Source organism: Lutjanus erythropterus, chromosome 19, assembly GCF_056507025.1.
Source record: "Lutjanus erythropterus isolate fLutEry1 chromosome 19, fLutEry1.hap2, whole genome shotgun sequence".
In the NCBI taxonomy this organism is placed as follows: domain Eukaryota; kingdom Metazoa; phylum Chordata; class Actinopteri; order Lutjaniformes; family Lutjanidae; genus Lutjanus; species Lutjanus erythropterus.
The window spans coordinates 11027123-11046252 of record NC_139335.1 but is presented as its reverse complement, the minus strand read 5'-3'; the positions used below and the strand labels follow the sequence as shown (position 1 = coordinate 11046252).

General features: G+C 41.5%; 2 protein-coding genes and 1 long non-coding RNA gene across 3 annotated transcripts in view; 1 reads left to right on the top strand and 2 right to left on the bottom strand.

The window, feature by feature from the left end:
• Nucleotides 1-19130, top strand: part of dock6 (dedicator of cytokinesis 6) — a 31370-nt gene that overhangs the window by 8298 nt on the left and 3942 nt on the right. Inside the window, exons 11-46 of the mRNA XM_084744580.1 lie at nt 126-282; nt 462-592; nt 1067-1160; nt 1296-1458; nt 4259-4376; nt 5229-5299; nt 5400-5538; nt 5661-5762; nt 5868-5954; nt 6430-6661; nt 7616-7780; nt 7874-8046; nt 9041-9142; nt 9525-9611; nt 10703-10798; nt 10927-11067; nt 11328-11441; nt 11559-11729; nt 11838-11977; nt 12326-12495; nt 12629-12780; nt 13078-13260; nt 14039-14165; nt 14344-14428; nt 14610-14706; nt 14811-14945; nt 15204-15356; nt 15864-16022; nt 16113-16213; nt 16300-16492; nt 16640-16783; nt 16925-17056; nt 17151-17165; nt 17734-17859; nt 17954-18043; nt 18137-18373. Coding sequence (XP_084600706.1) covers nt 126-282; nt 462-592; nt 1067-1160; nt 1296-1458; nt 4259-4376; nt 5229-5299; nt 5400-5538; nt 5661-5762; nt 5868-5954; nt 6430-6661; nt 7616-7780; nt 7874-8046; nt 9041-9142; nt 9525-9611; nt 10703-10798; nt 10927-11067; nt 11328-11441; nt 11559-11729; nt 11838-11977; nt 12326-12495; nt 12629-12780; nt 13078-13260; nt 14039-14165; nt 14344-14428; nt 14610-14706; nt 14811-14945; nt 15204-15356; nt 15864-16022; nt 16113-16213; nt 16300-16492; nt 16640-16783; nt 16925-17056; nt 17151-17165; nt 17734-17859; nt 17954-18043; nt 18137-18373 — 4782 coding nt within the window. The remainder of the gene's footprint in view (nt 1-125; nt 283-461; nt 593-1066; nt 1161-1295; nt 1459-4258; nt 4377-5228; nt 5300-5399; nt 5539-5660; nt 5763-5867; nt 5955-6429; nt 6662-7615; nt 7781-7873; nt 8047-9040; nt 9143-9524; nt 9612-10702; nt 10799-10926; nt 11068-11327; nt 11442-11558; nt 11730-11837; nt 11978-12325; nt 12496-12628; nt 12781-13077; nt 13261-14038; nt 14166-14343; nt 14429-14609; nt 14707-14810; nt 14946-15203; nt 15357-15863; nt 16023-16112; nt 16214-16299; nt 16493-16639; nt 16784-16924; nt 17057-17150; nt 17166-17733; nt 17860-17953; nt 18044-18136; nt 18374-19130) is intronic.
• Nucleotides 817-1422, bottom strand: LOC146309335 (uncharacterized). The gene is made up of 2 exons (XR_014772465.1): nt 1284-1422; nt 817-1151 (listed from the first exon to the last, which is right to left on the bottom strand). It is a non-coding gene; the product is annotated as an uncharacterized LOC146309335 (long non-coding RNA).
• Nucleotides 1474-3561, bottom strand: angptl8 (angiopoietin like 8). The gene is made up of 4 exons (XM_084744579.1): nt 3047-3561; nt 2353-2502; nt 2097-2207; nt 1474-2014 (listed from the first exon to the last, which is right to left on the bottom strand). Exons 1-4 carry the CDS (start codon nt 3356-3358, stop codon nt 1997-1999), a joined length of 591 nt encoding a protein of 196 aa, XP_084600705.1. The 5' UTR covers nt 3359-3561; the 3' UTR covers nt 1474-1996.

Here is a 19130-nt window from a genome sequence, read left to right as displayed (position 1 = left end):
GGTAGCTGCAATATTTACCATCCTCTTTGGCAGGTTGACTCTGTTGGCCACAGAAGATATTTTAAGCTTTTATTTATTTTTTTATTTATTTTATCATTTCTTGTTTATTCCTCATCTCATTTCAGCACAAGGAGAAGCTGGAGAAGCTGCGTCAGCAGGCAGAGCAATCATGTAATCGTCTTGGCCGTTTTCGCATGCCTTTTGCCTGGACGGCCATTCACCTTCTCAACATCGTCAGCAGTGTAGGAGGTCTGGATCGGTCGGATCCTGACTCTGACTCTGGTACTGCTGACTTCAAACACATCTGCAATTTTGTACAGTTTTACACATGCTTGTACAATTTTATACAGTGTAACACATGCTTGTACACAGAGCATTCAACTATTTACAGTGATAAAAGTAACATTTAGTAACATTGATGCACATGGTTCTCTAATATATTTGATTTTTCTTCCTGCCAGAGCGAAAAGGTCATGGAACATGGAATGAGAGAAAGAAAAAGGGGTTTGAGCGGATGAGTATAGGGGATGACATGTGTAACTTTGCCACGTTCCGCCCAGCAACATTAACCGTCACCAACTTCTTCAAACAGGTCAGTCTTGTGGTAATGCATGTGACTCATGCAGTAGTTAATGTTGTTGCAGTTATCCTTACTGTAATGTGTGATGTAATCATGGCCAATGTAGTCATCATTTTACTGAGAAAGCTCAGTACTGTCACTGTTTTGTATGTTTTGTGTAAGGGGAGGAACCAACTAGTGCACTTACATCGCATGTCACGAAGGAGACGACACAAGCATTAGGACTACTTTGGCGATTACCGTGGGAAAAGATATGAAACTTTAATAAAAAGGGTCTCTTATATCCAGTAAAATCCATGAAAATACATATTGTAACCTGGAGTTTCTACCAAAACAAGATGTGCACAAATGCTTCAACCTCAAATATTTTAATAAGTGGCTAAAATTGTAAAACTGTACAGTCATTGCTCGATGATGCTTGTTTTCAATTTTGTTGTAATCTCAGTACAAACTCATACAAACACTTTTCTGTTTATGTTCGTGAAGGAGGGGGACAGACTGAGTGATGAGGACCTCTACAAGTTTCTGGCAGATATGCGCAGACCGTCCTCTGTTCTGCGACGTCTGAGGCCTGTCACAGGTAAACGTGATACGCCGACATAGTCAAGATATTCATGTGAAGTTGTCTGAATTCATGTATAAAAGGTTTATGGATGATTTGTGATTGACAGTTTTTCTGTCTTGTTGTGTATCCATGACTTACTTTGTCCCTCAGCCCAGTTGAAGATTGACATCTCTCCAGCTCCGGACTCGCCTCATTACTGTTTGTCCCCGGAGCTGCTTCACGTGAAGCCTTACCCGGACCTGCGTGTTCGCCCAACCAAAGAGGTGCTGGAGTTCCCTGCTCGCCATGTATACACACCGCACACAACCTACAGGTGAGAGTTCACCTTGCATACACACACACTCTGTAAGCTGACCTATACAGCAAACATACATTCACCCCTTCATTGCATGCATACCTTTCTGTGTTTGTTTGGATATTGATTTTTTTTTTTTTTGCTGTAATGCACTGTCTGTGGTTTTAGGCAAAGAGAACAGCATGTTCTGAATTTCAAATAAACACATTTTTATTAATATCGTTTTGTAAAATGTGTAAATAAAAAACTATACTGTCTGTTGAAACAAAAACTTAATTTAAATTTAAATTAAATTAATTTAACAACTGAATGTGAATGGCTCTTGTTAAAAAACAAAGTCTGCAACAGTACATCAAAGTCAAGACAAACCAAGGATACAAAAAATGTTACATGAGAAGTAGATGAGAGCCACAACATCCAAGGACAACGTATATATGTAGATATAAAATAGATCTATGGCATACATGGAAAGGAGTGCAGTGAGCAGAGTTGAGATCTGGATGGACGTGGCGTATTCAGAGCTGTGTAGAGACTTCACTGGCGAATGTTAAAGCAACTATGTCATAGCTTCACTCTGGAAGAAGGAAATAAATGGTAAGTTTATTTAAATAAAACAAAAAGTTCCAAACATCAGATGTTTTTAACAAGTGACTTACCATCTTCTGCAGTTTGGAGAGCTGCTTACCCTGAGACTCAATGTTCTCTTTATGGTACTCGATCAAATGCTGTAAAGCTTTCAAGACATCAGAGTGCTCTCCTGCTCTCTCCTACAAACAGGGATACATATTAAGCATTATATTTACTTTATGTCAATAAATCAGTGACTCATATTCAAATATGTAAAGTTGCATTTGCGGGTTATTTCTTCTTTTTGTAAGTTGTAACCGTAGAGAGATTTCCAGCTTCTCTTACCTGCAGCTCTTTGATGCTGGGTGGCACGGAGTTGTTGAGATACATCTCCAAACTCTTCACTTTTGCCTTCAGCTCCACCTCTTCCTGCTCCGCGCTGGCCAGCCAGTCGTTAGTCATCTCGGTCTGAGCCTGTTGCTCGACCATCTGGGTCTGTCAAAAGAGCATCTGCCCATATTATTCTCATCCCCCAACAACGATCCCAGTGCAGCTGGCAGCTGCCTGCCCCACAGAGTAACATGCACCTTTCTAATGACACTCTTACTCTCTTATTTCAGATAAAAGAGTTAGATTTATCCATAAACGTCAGGAAAATAAATCTGAATGAATCATTTGGCGATTATGAGGTCTTATTTAAGAAGAAGAATGATGTGCCCAAGCATGAGCCATCACATAAAGGTTAATGTAGACAGAGTATGGGCACTGTGTTGTTTAACATTTTTTCCAAATCAGCAAAGAGCTGTTTTGTTATGTCTGTTCAGCAGTTTTTTTTTTTCTTGAGTGCCGAAAGATATAAGTTTAATCTGACGGGGATTTTAGATAGGTGACGTACTTCCTCTGCTCCTGTTTTGTTTTTTTAGATCTGCAGTTTGATTGTAATTCTCAGTGGTTATCTCTCTTGTAATAACAAAAATAACACAGCCATTCAACAGCACACAGGGAGTCTGTTGTTGACATATTTCTCATGTTTTCTTACCTGTAGCAACTGTATCACTTCTTTGATCTCTTTCTCCACCTCTGCAGCCTGCTCAGTCTCCCTCCCCAGTTTTTGGAGAGTACCCTCATGGTTCTTCAAAGTCTGACTGATTTTTGCCATCTTTGCCTCAGTTGTTTCAAGGACATATTTAAGGGATTCACTGAACTGGATGACACCAAACATGAGCACATTGACTTCTTCCTGTGGTGCAGTCTTGACCTCTATCTTGCTGGTCTTCCTGACCGGACTTGCGTGGACTGCTCTTAAACCTCCGGCCAAACAAAGCAGACACAGGCCCCAGATCATCTTCATAATACCAGTTTTTTACAAACTTGGTGTAGTCCAGTTGTCTGTTTCACTCAGTTGTTCAAGTGTTTGTGATTTCTTTTCCAATATTCAACTAGTTAAGGAGAAAGTTTCTTTCAAATGCTGAAAGTAGGCTATAAAATATGTGTTGGCTACAGCTGTGTAGACGTTAGCATCATCAGAATATCCAGTGGATGATGAATTTGGAGGGTGGTCAATGCGCCTTATATTGGATGTGTACATGCAATACCATGGTAAAACATTAGCTCAGCCGTGGGTCGATCGCAGGTCTTGTTTGTGGCCTTAGTCTCAGTGACCCTGCCTTGAAGTTTAACCCCTGAGATACTAATTTTGTCATTTAGTTCGCAAACCTACATAACCTGACCTACATAAAAATGTATGTAGCACTCCTGTGTTTGACACAGAGAATATATGAGCAGCATCACGATCTGTGCAGTAAAGATTATTTTTATATGTCAAGTTCGTAAGTTAAGACACGTGATTTTGCAGTGCGTCATTGCCCCTTTAGAAGTTGATCAGATCAGCTGTTTCAAAAAAATGGACAAATGTTACCTTTTAATGTTTGCCTTGGATTGGAGTTGAGGTGACTTTCACCGTGCAAATCCAGTACTGGGTCACACGCGTCCCATGTGCCCACTTGAAACTCTTTGACTTTTTCTTTTCTGATAAAAAGAATATTATATGCCTATGTAGGTACGTTGCATGTATGTATCAAGCTGAAACGTGGCTGTGAAACTGGCTCCATACGACTAGTATATTGTGCTTCTGATTGTCATTTAAGTGCAATTAACAACAAACCAACAATGTTCCTTTAACTCCTTCTTTTAATGCTGTTGTCATCTTTTTCTCTCTCTCATTCTCTGCCTTGCATCATTTTGCCTTTAGGAACTTGCTGTATGTTTATCCACAAAGTCTGAACTTCAGCAGTCGTCAGGGCTCAGTGAGAAACATTGCTGTGAAAGTTCAGTTCATGGCAGGAGAGGACCCCAGTCAAGCTTTACCGGTGAGTCACCGTCGAGGAGTGACATGATTGTGATGTTCTCAGGAAAATGCAATTCCAGTCACAAAGAATGGCTTGAGGCAGTGAAACACTATATGATGTCTTCTTGGAAGAGTGAAAGTCTTCAAAGGGGCATATTTTTTGAGCACAGAGGGAAGAAAAGTTGAGTTAACATTTAGTTAGCTACAGCAAATAATTTGTGTTAGTACTCATTTATTTTTGTATCATGAATAACATGTGGTTGCAGAACATGCTTAAAGTGATACTCCACCCAAAGTCTACCTTTTTGAGTCACTCACTCCCTGTGTACTTGGAAGGCTAAAATTTGTTCATTTAGCAATAAATAGGCTGTGATCTGACAGTGGTGGAAAGTCAGGGCAGAATGTGTCAGACATCCATGGCAACTTCTCAAACCACATAATTCACTTCCCCTCTGTTGTCCACATGCTTAGCATATTCAAACCACTCATATTTTTACATTTATAGATTCTGGATTTTACAATAAGGGAGAAGGAGTAGATGTCATTTTAAGATTTTTTAAGAAATCAAGTTTTTTGTGGAAAGAGCATATCAGACATAAGTCATTATTCCATGTGGAGTATTACAGTATATGTATCAGCACATGTCTGGACTGGAGGGGATCTTTAGAGTTTGAGATTTGAGTTGTAAAAGCTCTGAAACGCCAAAATGTGGTTCATTTGAAAAGTGAACATATGCTAATAAAGTGTATATGGACCTGAAAATATAATGACAGTTAAATTCTTGAAATGATTAACAAGACTGCAGTGATGATCATTGTCTCTAATAAGTTCCTCCTATTGGTCAGTAACTGTTTATTCTCTGCTGTTTGACCAGGTCATCTTTGGGAAGTCAAGCTGTGCTGAATTCATGAACGAGGCGTACAGCCCTATCATCTACCACAACAAGTAAGGTTCAATCACCTGTCAACCCCCCACGGGGGTCTTTCCAACTTTTATTCCCTCACAGTGTCCTCCTTAAACATTGTGTTTAACTCGTGCCCAAAAGGTCTCCTGAGTTCTATGAGGAGATGAAGATGAAGATTCCTGCCAACCTGACAGATAACCACCATCTGCTGTTCACCTTCTACCACATCAGCTGCCAGCCCAAACAGAACACTCCTCTTGAGAGCCCTGTGGGCTACACGGTGAGCACACTCCTTCAGCTGGCCCACATTTAATACACCCACCTACGCACTCACTTCTTTGATACTTCCTTCTGTTGTCTTGCCATCGGTGAGAGATCGCGTGTCTGTCTTTCCGCCTGCAGTGGATCCCTCTGATGCAGCATGGCCGATTACGCACCGGCTCCTTCAGTTTGCCTGTCTCAGTGGAGAAGCCTCCACCGAGCTACTCCGTACTCACCCCTGACGTAAGTGTGCTTAGAGAGATTGTGTGAATATCAGTTTGCCTGACATTACCTACTCCTTTGTGATGTGACTGAGTGTTAAATGAGTTGGATGTCATTCTGTGGCAGGTTCAGCTCCCAGGCATGAAGTGGGTGGATAATCACAAGGGAGTGTTCAATGTCGAAGTGACAGCGGCCTCCTCGGTTCACACTCAGGTACACAAATGTGCTTGTACTGTAGTTTCTGCCTTTCTATATGCCTTTTCCTCCTCCCACCTTTAAAAGCCTTATCTTAGTGTTACTAGAGGATATTCTTAAATCGTTTATTAATTAATTATTACTAATAGCATCCATAGTTGTTATCTATTGTTAATGTAAATGTCCATAGTATTTCTCTGGAAAGAAAATAAAACTAACTGGAACATATTACTGGTAATTGAGATACCGTCAACTAGAGGTTATTTTTACTAGTGCAGTACAGGTCTGTAGACCTAAATCAACTATCAGCAGTGTATGCATTGAATGTCAGAACATTTAACATTTAGGAAATCACAGGGACCCTCAAACTTGCCTTAAAAGTCTATTGAATTTTTTACCATATCAAAAACTTATTGCAAAATTGTTGCCAAATGTATTTTCACCCAGTGATTCATCTGCTGATAATTAATATATTTTATGTTGGTACCTCTAGGACCCCCACCTGGATAAGTTCTTCACGCTGGTGTATGTTCTAGAGGAGTACTCCTTCCCTTTCCGCCTGAAAGACGTCATCATTACTGAGGCAAACATGGAGGGGGAACTGAAGGCCAGCATGGCTGCACTGAGAGGGGCTCTGCTGGATACCTGTGTCCGCTTCCTGCACCAGTTGCTCAACAAGCTCATCCAGCTCATCGTCTACCCACCGGTCATTGCAGGCCAAATTGGTAAGTGACCCTTGTAGGACAGCTATTTTACATTAATACTACTTCTGAGGATTTGAAGTGCGTTTGTCAGAACAAGGCTAAAATGCTTATTCTGATAGTTTAAGTAGGTAATATGATGATGATTAATCATTACTATTCTCGGTAATCTGGGCAACAGAACTGTTTTATTTTCTTGATGCAGCTTACTGTACATCAAAAGCATCATTTAGAGCATGAAACTATGCTAGGTATTAATATAATACCTATTTATAAATACATTACAGTCTCTATTTGCACAGTGTAGTGTGATGTATGTCTGTTTTACAAGTTGTACGTCTGTTTATTTCCTGTCAGTGCCTAAGTAACATTACCTTGCCTAAAAACTTAGTGATTTTTTATTCTTAGGTTAGTTCCTTGGTCCATATTATTAGCTTGGTCCATATTGGCAAATTTAGCATTTTGATTATTACCTCAGTGTGTTAGATAACCATTAGCAACGTTATCATCTTCATTGTAACTCGACACAAACAATGAAACTTGCTGCAAATGTTTTGGCTTGTCTTTCCACTGTCTCAACAATCACAGACTCTGGTTTGGTCAAAATAAATCCTTAATTCACAGAGGTAGAAATAAAAAAAGAAGAAAACAATATATAATAAAATATTTTGGCTTTATACTCTGTTTCTCTATGATGCTTCTTTAATGTCTGACCTCCCTCTCATTCCTCTCTCAGTGATTTTTTCAGATCTAACAGTGAACTATGTGATAGGAAGTAAACAGACATGCAGCTCATAAAATGGAAATGCATCATACTACATTGTGCAAATAGAGAATTGGGTTAACATTTTGATATGGACAAGAATTTTGATTAATTTGTGAAGCAATACTTAAATTATGCAGTTTTAAAATTGTGGGTGTTCATTTTTCCAGCCACATTTTTAAGTTCTTCTTCTTGCTCCTCTCACTCTTCTACAGTGAATCTTGGTCGGACTGCCTTTGAAGCTATGGCTTTATTAGTCAACCAGATCCACAAGAACCTGGAGGGGAACCAGGACCAGCACGGCCGCAACAACCTGCTGGCGTCCTACATCCACTACTGCTTCCGCCTGCCAACTGCCGAACCTGCAGTGCCCCCGACAGGTGAGTTACCAGCAGGCGTTTGATTTAGCATATATCTGTTGACTTGCTAATATCTCCCATGTGCCATCTCTATTCGTCCGTCTCCATGAGTAGCTGGCTCACAGTCCTACGAGATGCCTATGCAGTATGCCACCTTATCAAGAGCAACAGCCCGCCCGAGCAGCCTGCACCTGTCCCGCTCCAAGAGTATCAGCAACTCCAACCCGGACCTGGCCAGTACACCGGTTTCTCCTGACGAAGAGGTGCAAAGGATCATTGGGAGCAAGGTGAGTTGTGCTTTCCTTTTAAAATGTGTTATTTTGCTATTAGTTATGCAACTATTACTCTAGTTAAGCTGGGCTCAGACTACATGAGTATTAAAATCCTATTTTGAAACTGGGGAAGCAGATGTAAACAAAATGGAGACTTGACCTGAGGCAAGAACTTGTGGTAGTAATGCTTTGCAGTGAGAAACAACAAAAACAGAAGGCTTTAGAAGTTTGCATAAGAAAATGTTTGGGATGGCACAGTCAACACAGGTCAAGGTTCAACATGAGTGTTTTGTTTTTTTTCACTTGCACAGTTGGGCAAGTAGGTCAGAAATATAACAACAAAGACTAAAGTTAATTGTCATATAAAAATATAAGTTTCTTGGTCTTATTTTTGCTGATAAATCTGCATCAATGTTTTGTCTCTAACTTGTGTTCTCAGGCAGTTTTTTTTAATTTTCACATTTATTTAATTAGCTAATTGTATCATATTTTATTTTGTGAGCACAAAACCTGTTGTCAAAGAATGAATCCATGTCTCCATTTCTATTTCCAGTAGATTAAAAAGAAACAGAAGCACAAAATGATCATGTCCCTGTTTTTATGTTACCCCTTGTGTTATACTCACCCTTTCTGTTTATCTGCACTGATCTATTTTTATCACGCTGTTATGTAGTTGTAATGATGGTGTCTCGATGCTCAGGTTGACTGAGAACTCTGTGCCAACAGTTAATGATGCTGCTTATGTCAACGATGCAATTAAGCTTTGTGCCTCTGTCCCTTGTGTTTCATGCGGTACTTCCAGCCCTTCCTTTGTTTTCCCCTCTCCTGCTTTCTTTGCTGATTCAAGCTTCACTTCTCTACACTCCTTGTCCCTCACTGTTTTATTTCCAAATTTATCCTTCGAATAATCTCTTGTGTGGTAATTACCTCCCCTTTACTCACTGTGCCCTTGCCTCTTGCCACACTGTGTGTTTGTGTGTTTGTGTGTGTCTCTGGTGGCTTATGGCAGGGCATTGACCGCTCCCACTCCTGGGTAAACTCTGCTTATGCCCCCGGGGGCTCCAGATCTGTGCTACGCCGGAACCCCAACTCCAGCTGTGAGCTCAAGCAGGTGCCAAATCCCTCCTCCTCCTCACCCTCACCATCTCACCACCTCCATCCCGAACATCTGCTCTCATGGGTCATTTCCTACCTCAATTCTCAGGCGTTGTGTCTGTATCTGCTTGTGTCTCATGCCCACTCTACTAGCCAGGTCCTACCTGTCACTCCTTTTCATCCATGACTACACCTTGTCCGTCTCTCACAAATCATCCTCTCACTGCCGCCTAACAGACCGAATCTGTTGAGACATAATCTCTGCCTGGTGCACGTCAGATTTCTTACCAGCCTTGCGCTCTTCTTAAAGACTTCTCTGCCCATCCATTTCCATTCACCCATTTTCACATCACTTTGTCCTCATCTATGTGTGTTCACCTCACGTCACTCCATGTCAGGCAAACGACCGCAGCTGCAATCGCATGTCTGCCTTCCTGGACAGCGTGGCCTTGTTTTCAGTTCCCACAAGGCAGATTACCAAGAAGGTAAAACTGACACCTACTGCAACAAAATGTAAAAAAAAAAAAAAAAAGAACAGTGACATTCTTCACAACAAACTAACACATTTCGATGTCCCATTCATCAACTTTGTGTCATTAACATTCGTCACCATTCATGACATTTCAACAATTGTCTTTGTGGAAATTTGTTTGTTGGTGTACTGACTCTTTAATTGTCTACTGTGTGGGTTTATCTGAAGATTTTAGGGCTAAATCTTTGAAAGATGTGCTGATTAATGTTTTAAATGTAATTTTACTACCAGGTTTGGACTTAAATCATCACCTGATAAATAAATTTAATGAAGCTTATTTTATTTAAGGTTGTTTTACCTTAATTAGGGACTAAATAACTATTAATCAATTGCACTTTATGGGCTTCACAAGCCAGTTACAGTTCATGTCTTGTGAAAACACACGTGTACCTCTATAATACTGAAGTGTAATTCTGGTATTTTTAAACCAGTTTAAACTATTTTTTTTTTACATTTTTTGTCTGTTAAACTAATAGCTAAAAGAAGTTTTGAAGTTGGTCCAATAGATTGCCTCAGCTGGCAGTCATGAAACAGGCTGCAATGGCTGCAACATAATCCTTGGGGGCAAATGCGTGGTCACTTCATGACCACTGAAAGTGCTTGTTTTTGCCACTGACAGGCTCACTAAGTGTTTGACAACATTATTAAAGGATGTCTTCAGGGACAGACCTTTTCGTTCAGAGTATGGTCTTTTTTTTCAACCAGAAACGGACGTTCTGTCGCTCAAAACAACCAGACTCATTGACAAAAGCAGTATAGCACTGCCTCGATTGGATCATTTCTTTGTGTCATTGTGTGACTTTGGATCCACAAACCTTTCAGATACCTGTCAAATACTTCTAATGAACATACTTTTGATGGGTGCATTTGCCCCCAAGGATTATGTTTGAGAACGTTTCGTACCTTTTAGTCATTTTGAAAACTTTGTAACAAAATGGACCCAGGTTTAACAACACCAGAATTAACATTTAATTGCTAAACTAGTTTCTAAAATGGTTTCCTCGTGTGAGCTAAAATGTGCTTTGTGTTGGTTAAAATGTGCAGCTGCTCCATGAGGAGCTGGCATTGCAGTGGGTGGTCAGCACCAGCTCAGTGAGGGAAGCAGCGCTGCAGCAGGCCTGGTTTTTCTTCCAGCTTATGGTAGGTGTGCCTCTGTACATTTGTATTACTTCAACACTGCTTTCTGAAAAGGATAATACTACAAAAACAAGCCTTAAAATACACATGCAACATTTTCCACATTTTATTTTATTTGCCCTCTCCTTTAGACAAAGAGCATGTCCCATCACTTATTCCTGACCTCGAAATTGGACATCCCCAGGCGCCAGCGTTTCCCAGACCGCTTTGTGGATGACATTGCCGCACTTGTGTGTGCCATAAGTGCAGACATTGCTGGTCGATACCACAAGGTAAACAGCCCACAGAGCTACACTACAATCAATTCAAGACATTAACTGCTGAAAGTCCATTTGTTTCAGTGAAAGTATTGACTAATAAAGGATGGCCAGAAGTTATAGTGGTTTTAAGTTTTTGTGCAGCGAACAGAAAGTCATAATGTATGTTTTTCTTCTGATATCATATCTTCCCTTTTATCTAATCATATAACCTCCTTTTCCTGATCATTCATACCCACTCTGTCCTTAAAAATATCTTCCCCTCGCCCCCTCAGGATGTGGAGCTTGTGGAGAGGTTAAACAGCAGTCTGGCCTTCTTCCTGAATGACTTGCTGTCTCTCATGGACCGGGGCTTTGTGTTCAATCTCATCCGCTCCTACTACAAACAGGTGCCTCTTGCTCCCCTACCTAGTTTCCTTTAATATCAAACACCTTAAATCCCCTCTGCCCCTGTGTATAGCTTAAAACAACTTTTACTGTCTCCAAATAACTTTTGTGTATAACAGATTGCCAACAAGCTTCACACAGCACAGAACCCCAGCTCTCTGAGTGCTCTGAGGATGGACTTCACTCGTATTGTCTGCAGCCACGAGCACTACGTCACCCTCAACCTGCCATGCTCCACTCTCAGTCCTCCAGCCTCCCCTTCCCCTTCCACCTCCTCCACCACCTCACAGGTACTGGAGCAGGCTGGGAAAAAAAAACAGTATCACTGATTTAAACAGCCAATATCTGATTTTCATATTCTTCTGTCTCATCTTCACCCTCTGTTGTTGTGCCTACAGAGTTCAGCATTTTCCAGTATGGTGCAGGACCAGGGTGTGGCCACTATGTTTGAACTCTCCGTCCCTTTTCGTCAGCAGCACTTCCTGTCTGGCCTGTTGCTCACTGAGCTCTCTCTCATCCTTGAGCCTGATGGGGAAGGGTAGGCACTTAATACTTGTACAGCCTCAATTCCAAAAAAGTTAAGTTAAAGTCAAGTTAATCAGTTTGAACATTAAATAGCTTGTGCTTGTATTGTATTCAACTGAAAACAAGCCAAAAATGACTTGCAGATCATTGGAATCTGTTTTTATATACATTTTACACAGCATCCCAACTTTTTGGAATTTGGTGTGTTTATATATGTTAGAGTCAGGGTGGTTATTTAGTTTCTTCATGGGAAACAGCAGCCGGCTGTAAACTTGGAAATGAAATGTAGTAGAACTAAAAGTACACGTTAGCAGTGAAAAACACGACAGTCGTACTGATTTGTATATATTTTTACTTACAGGGTTTTCTTCCTTCATAAAAAGGCCATCAGTGCTGTTCACTCCCTGCTGTGCAGCCATGATGCAGACCCCCGTTACACTGACCCTCAGGTCAGAGCCCACATCGCTCAGCTCTACCTACCCCTCGTTCCCATCGTTATGGAGACATTGCATCAACTCCACGACTTCTCTGGTCAGCAGAACGTATATGCAACCCACTAATATTGTTGTAACCATCCACCTCCTACGCACATTTATTCCACTTGCAGAAGGGTTTTATTTCCAGTGTTATTGTACCTGAGAGTGCTTTTCTTATGTCTTTGTAGACTTCTCGCCTGCTCGGGTCCGCCATGCCTCAGCCCACGCCGACGATGCTGACCCAGACAGCGGCAACACTATCAGTCAGTCTGTTGCCATGGCGATTGCTGGCTCCCCTTTGCCGCATGCCAAAGCCAACCCGTTCGCACTGCCCACAGTGGTGAGTGATAGCGGCAGGGGTCAGGCTATTCCCCCGGGCCCTACAGACTGACAGGTCACAGATCCGTGTGGGAGGCTGCTGCCTCAGTTTGACAGATGATCACTCTGCTCTTTCTCTAACTCCACACAAACACATTTGCATTCTTCCCATGTTATTCTTCTTTTCTCCAGTACAACTGCTCCACTTAGCCTGTAGGTGGCTCTCCGTCCTTTTCCTTTAGAACTCTCTGTAAACAGCCATTTTGTTCTGAAGCAGATTAAGAGACTGCCACTGAGTTTGTGTGTTTGCCTTCACCAGGCTGGGCGTCAGTCCAGCTCTCTGTCTGCAGAGTGCAGCAGGACTCTGCTGGTGTGTTTCCTGTGGGTGCTGAAGAATGCAGATGCAGCTCTCCTGGAGCGCTGGGTGTCTGATTTGTCTGTACTGCAAATCAACCGCCTGCTGGATCTGCTGCATCTCTGTGTCTCCTGTTTTGAATACAAGGTATGATAACCAGGCACTGTCACTGATATAAGAGTCTTTCAGCACGCACACATCTGATTGAAGTCAAAACTAATTTACACAGGCATAATTTGGACATGCCAGAGCTACAGTACATCATTGCTGATGTGTCAGTAGCTGCTTTAAGAAAGTTTTGTTTTTCTCCATGTTTCTAATATCCATATTAGTGCCCAATTACCTTTTTACACTGTCAAATCAATATTTTAGCTCCACACCATAACTATAGGAGGTTTTTATTTTATTGACATTTGTTTGACCATATACATTTTTTTTTTCCTTGAGGGATGCACTGATTTATCAGTCGAACTACAGTATCGGCCAATGTTCATCTTGTTGACTGCAATTAGCCTATCTTCAAATAACATGACATTCACAGAGTCAGTGGCCAATGTTCATCTGTTGCATTGCATCATTTTTTTCGCTCACTAGATGTTGTCTTGGTTATTTACGGTCAGACTCAGACTTCAGTAGCTAGCATACCTAGCAGCTGTTTTGGAGAGGAACGCAATTGTTAGACACAACACTACTATCATGTAAGGGGGAAACAGGTGCTGTCATTTTAATAATGAGATTTCTTTGTTTCCCTTACAGAAAAAAAAACTATTGGCATTGGTTATAGGCCAAATTGTTATTTTGAACATTGGTGTCGGCCCAGAATTTCACAGTTGGTGTTTTCCTTTTTCTTCCCTTTTTATGATCTTGCTTTCCACTGATTTCTTTTGTTGCTCGTCTGTTCTGTGATGGCTGATGGTTGTTGTAGGGGAAGAAAGCTCTAGAGAGGATCAACAGCCTGACGTTCAAAAAGTCTCAGGACATGAAGGCCCGACTGGAAGAGGCCATACTGGGCACCATTGGAGCTCGTCAGGAGATGGTTCGCCGCTGCCGAGGTAGGTAGCATGAGAACACTGTAACGTGTGTGTGTGTGTGTGTGTGTGTGTGTGTGTGTGTGTGTTTGTGTGTGTGTGTGTGTGTGTGTGTGTGTGTGTGTGTGTGTGAATACCTGGTTGTGTTTGAAGTGTCATTAAGTTTGTGTTCATGGAAACTGTAATTTGTTTGCTCTTCCAGAAAGAAGTCCCTATGGCAGCCAGGAGAATGTTAGGTGGAGGAAGAACGTCACTCACTGGAGACAAAATACAGACAGAGTGGACAAGTATGTCCTTCACATTCATTACATCAATGGCAGCTAAAAGCATGTTTGCACAAAGTACCAAAAAATTGCTGATTGATTTCTGGATAGAGTTTGAATCATGAACAATGTATAATATGTTGTCTCTTCATCAAAATGGTGCTTAAATGTGATGCAGATGCTTGTGAAATGACATCTCTTACAGGACTAAAGCAGAAGTGGAGCAGGAGTCTGTGGTAGATGGAAACTTGGCTACTGAAGCCTCTCTGGTTGTACTGGACACACTGGAGATTATCGTCAAGGTAAAGCAATGGAGGAAAAAAAATTACTCTAAAAGCTGTTGTGCCTTTTACCAGCTGTTCACACACAGTACTGTCCATGTAATTTATTCTGTGTCCTCTGTCAGACTGTGGTGGCATCAGAGCTAAAGGAAAGTGTTCTGGGTGGAGTGCTGAGAGTCCTCCTCCACAGCATGGCAGGAAACCAGAGCGCCCTCTTCCTGCAGCATTGCTTCACTACACAAAGGGCTCTGGTCTTTAAGGTACTTACATGAAATGTCTCTATTATAGTTTGATGTTGGTTTATTCTAATATTTATGCAGCTTGAAATATTGTCATAGTAACTCAATACACATAGTTTTTCCCCTAAAATATGTGAGACAAACAACAAAATTATTTTATGTGCATTTTTTGATATTCTTCATGCTGCATTTGTTTTATAATCATACAGACCTTGAATTAAACAACACTTAAAGTATTTATGTAAGGATTATTAAGTGAGAGAGTTTGTTTGTGTGCAGTTCCCAGAGATGCTGTTTGAAGAGGACACAGAGCTTTGTGCTGACCTTTGCCTGCGTCTCCTGCGTCACTGCAGCAGTAGTGTCAGCTCAGTCAGAAGTCATGCCTCCGCCTCTCTTTATCTGCTCATGAGGCAGAACTTTGAGATTGGAAATGTAAGTCTTGACACTGTCTTTGCACTGGAAGTCTGTTGTATTTTTATGTTCTTGTTATGGCCACGGACTAAATGTTGGGGGATGGTGATCTCTAGGCTCCTCATGATTTGAGTTAATTGTGATTCAGTGGGCTATCGATGCATATTGATATATCGAAATGCTTGATTTCTACGCATGATTTGATGAAATGAGTGTGGCTCTTGTCCAGGTCCCTTTTCCCTTCAACTTCATAGGATCCAAAATTCCTCCACACACCAGCTTTTAAGGCAGGGGCTGCTCTTCTGTGGTTGTTTATGCTCAGCCATTCTCCCCAAAACTCAAAGTAACCTAGTTTGGAACGTAAACATGTCAGGGTGTTATCTTGGGCTTTTTCTGATGCTTTATAGACCAAACAATTGATTAATCAAGAAAGTAATTGACAGATTAGTCAACAATTAAAGTAACCATTAGTTGCATCCCAATTAATATTTTGTGTCACAATCTGTCCTAATTTTTCCCTCCCACTAGAACTTTGCGCGGGTAAAGATGCAGGTCACCATGTCTCTGTCATCACTGGTGGGAACGTCACAAAACTTCAATGAGGAGCATCTTCGTCGCTCGCTCAAGACAATCCTGACATATGCTGAAGAGGACCTGGAGCTGCGCGACACGCCCTTCCCAGAGCAGGTGTGCAGCAGCCTCTGTACAGTCCCATCTGGAGCTGCTAGAATGAGTCAGACTTTACTAATGCGCTGTGTTGAACTTTTGAAACTGCAGGTCCAGGATCTGGTGTTCAATCTGCACATGATTCTTACTGACACTGTGAAGATGAAAGAGCATCAGCAGGATCCAGAGATGCTCATTGACCTCATGTACAGGTAATATGATGCACATGCACAAGGGCTGCGTGCAACAATGAAGTGTCACAACTGACATCTCAGAGCTTCTCTTGTCTTTTTTTAAGGATTGCAAAGGGCTACCAGAACTCCCCTGACCTGCGTCTGACGTGGCTACAGAACATGGCAGGAAAACACTGTGAGAGAGGGAACCATGCTGAAGCTGCCCACTGTCTGGTCCACAGCGCAGCGCTAGTGGCAGAATACCTCAACATGTTGGAGGATTGTCGCTACCTGCCAATTGGTTGTGTCACGTTTCAGGTCAGTGCACGCTGTTTAATTTGATGACTCATTCTGTTTATGGACAATAGATATGGGCAGCAGAATGAGATGAAATGTTGTCCCAAAACTGGAGCACCAAGACTCAGACCTGTGGTTTTTGTTCTGATCTCTCTGTTTTTCCCTCAGAATATTTCGTCCAACGTGTTGGAGGAGTCGGCCGTATCTGATGACGTCCTGTCTCCAGAGGAGGAGGGGATTTGTGCTGGGAAGTACTTCAGCGAGTCTGGCCTAGTGGGCCTCCTGGAGCAAGCAGCTGCCTCTTTTAACATGGTACGACTCACATTCTCCAACCACATGGTGACAGACTTCATGTTAACACAGCACAAGGTTACAGCATTACCACGGCTGAAGGAGTGTTATGTGATCGGATGGTATGCGTGAAACTGGCTTTCCATTGTGCTGTGACTCCAGGCTGCCATGTACGAAGCCATAAATGAAGTGTACAAGATCCTGCTGCCCATCCATGAAGCCAACAGGGACTTCAAAAAGCTGGCTACTGTCCACGGGAAGCTGCAGGATGCCTTCAACAAAGTCTACAACCAAGTGAGTTTGATCCTGAAATCACCAGCATTTAACTGGGTTCTTGATGAGAAAATGAGCTTCATAACCTGTCCTTTCTTTTTCTTATTCTTTCCAGAGTTCAGGATGGGAGGTAACAAGTTCATTTCTCATACTGAGTATATCACATTCATTAAGGTAAAAGTAATTCAGAGATTCCTATTTCCTATTCCTTGTTTTGTATTGATGGTGTTTTCTTTCTTCCCTATTGCTTCGTCTCTTCTCCCGCCCTGTCTGGTGAGTGAGTCAAAACTTTCTTTCACACTTTGACATAGTTAAGTTGAATCATTCTTATGAAACAGTTTCCACTGCAGCCTAAATATATATTTTGTCCTTCAATAGTTGCTCTTCTGTTACTAAATATTCTTTACTGATCTTTACACAGTAACAGGAGACCAGTCATTTTAATCTTTTCATCCGTAGCCTTGATGTGGGCATCTTTTAAGAATGAAAGATAGAAAATGTGGCACTGCCTGGAAAAACAACTGACAAGAAGTAAAATTTAAAGAAAATTGTTGCATATTGAGACCACAAGCTGCACAAATCTCAGGGAACTGATAGACTTGCTGGTTCAATTAATAAAAAATGTCAGCAGATTTTATTTCACTTAACCTCTGCACTCTAAAACCATCTCATCTCTTCATCCTGTCCTCAGTGTTTAGAGAATGTTTGGGACCTACTTCCGGGTGGGTTTCTACGGCTGCCGGTTTGGGGACCTGGATGAACAAGAGTTCGTCTACAAGGAGCCATCAATCACCAAATTAGCTGAGATCTCCCACAGACTTGAGGCATGTTTACTAGTCATGATATACTAACAAAGATATCTTTTCTGATTTATGAGAAACAAATGTCTAAAGAAGAATGTCTGTCTGTGGTGCACAGGAGTTCTACTCAGAGAGGTTTGGTGATGATGTGGTTGAAATAATCAAGGACTCCAACCCAGTGGACAAAAACAAACTGGATCCCAACAAGGTAACATGACATGGAAATACAGCATGTGACTAATAATATATCAGTACAGGTTTGCAAAAGGTATAATCGCACTGATGGCTGTGCTCGTTTCAGGCCTACCTCCAAATCACCTATGTTGAGCCATTCTTCGACACATATGAGCTAAAAGAAAGAATCACCTACTTTGACAAGAACTACAACCTGCGTACCTTCATGTACTGTACTCCCTTCACTCTGGACGGCCGAGCCCACGGCGACCTGAATGAGCAGTACAAACGCAAAACCATCCTTACAACATCTCATGCTTTCCCTTACATCAAGACGCGCATCAATGTTATCCACAAGGAGGAGGTGGGTGTCTGCTCTGGAGGGATTTTTGGTCAGTTGTTGGATGAATGTAGGGCATGGGATGGGGAAAAAGTCAAGTATTTCTTTTTTTGTAATCATGTTTTTATTTTATTTTCCACACAATTTGCAGGTTTACAGTTAAAAGTATTTTCCCTTCTGTTAATAAATTCATAACTTCATATTTATTCGCAATATAGCCCTACTAATATGATTAAGACAGTACAAAATACAGCACAGTTACACAAACCCTACATCTGCACTTAGATTGCTTGTAATCCCAAGCCTACACCCTCCCCATCGGTCTTTCTCAAGCTCCCATAATGCTTTCATAATATTCCATAACAATGCCCTGCATAAAGAAATGAAAAACAGAATAAAACTAAGCATTTGTGTTGTGTTTTTAGCTGTGTTAAGTGCCTGCCCTGTACATCCTAGCAACTGAGAGCTCCATAGATAATATCTCTATTTAAGAGTGATTCCCCTGCTGAATAGAAAGAGTGTGCAGTGGTTGCCACCCGACTGCCAACATCTTTTTAGCAACACTACATGCTGATCTTGCTGATTGCCACAGCTGTCTCTGAGCACGGTTAGAATCCTACCCTGAATCATTATACGACAGCGTAGTGTCTAGAGAGCAGTTGATATCTAAGCCACATGCTTCAGATAGACCTTCATTTGTTATTTGCACCCAGAAGCTTTTAACTGATAGACACTCCCACATCATATATGAAAATGACAGTTCAAATCACACAGGATGCAG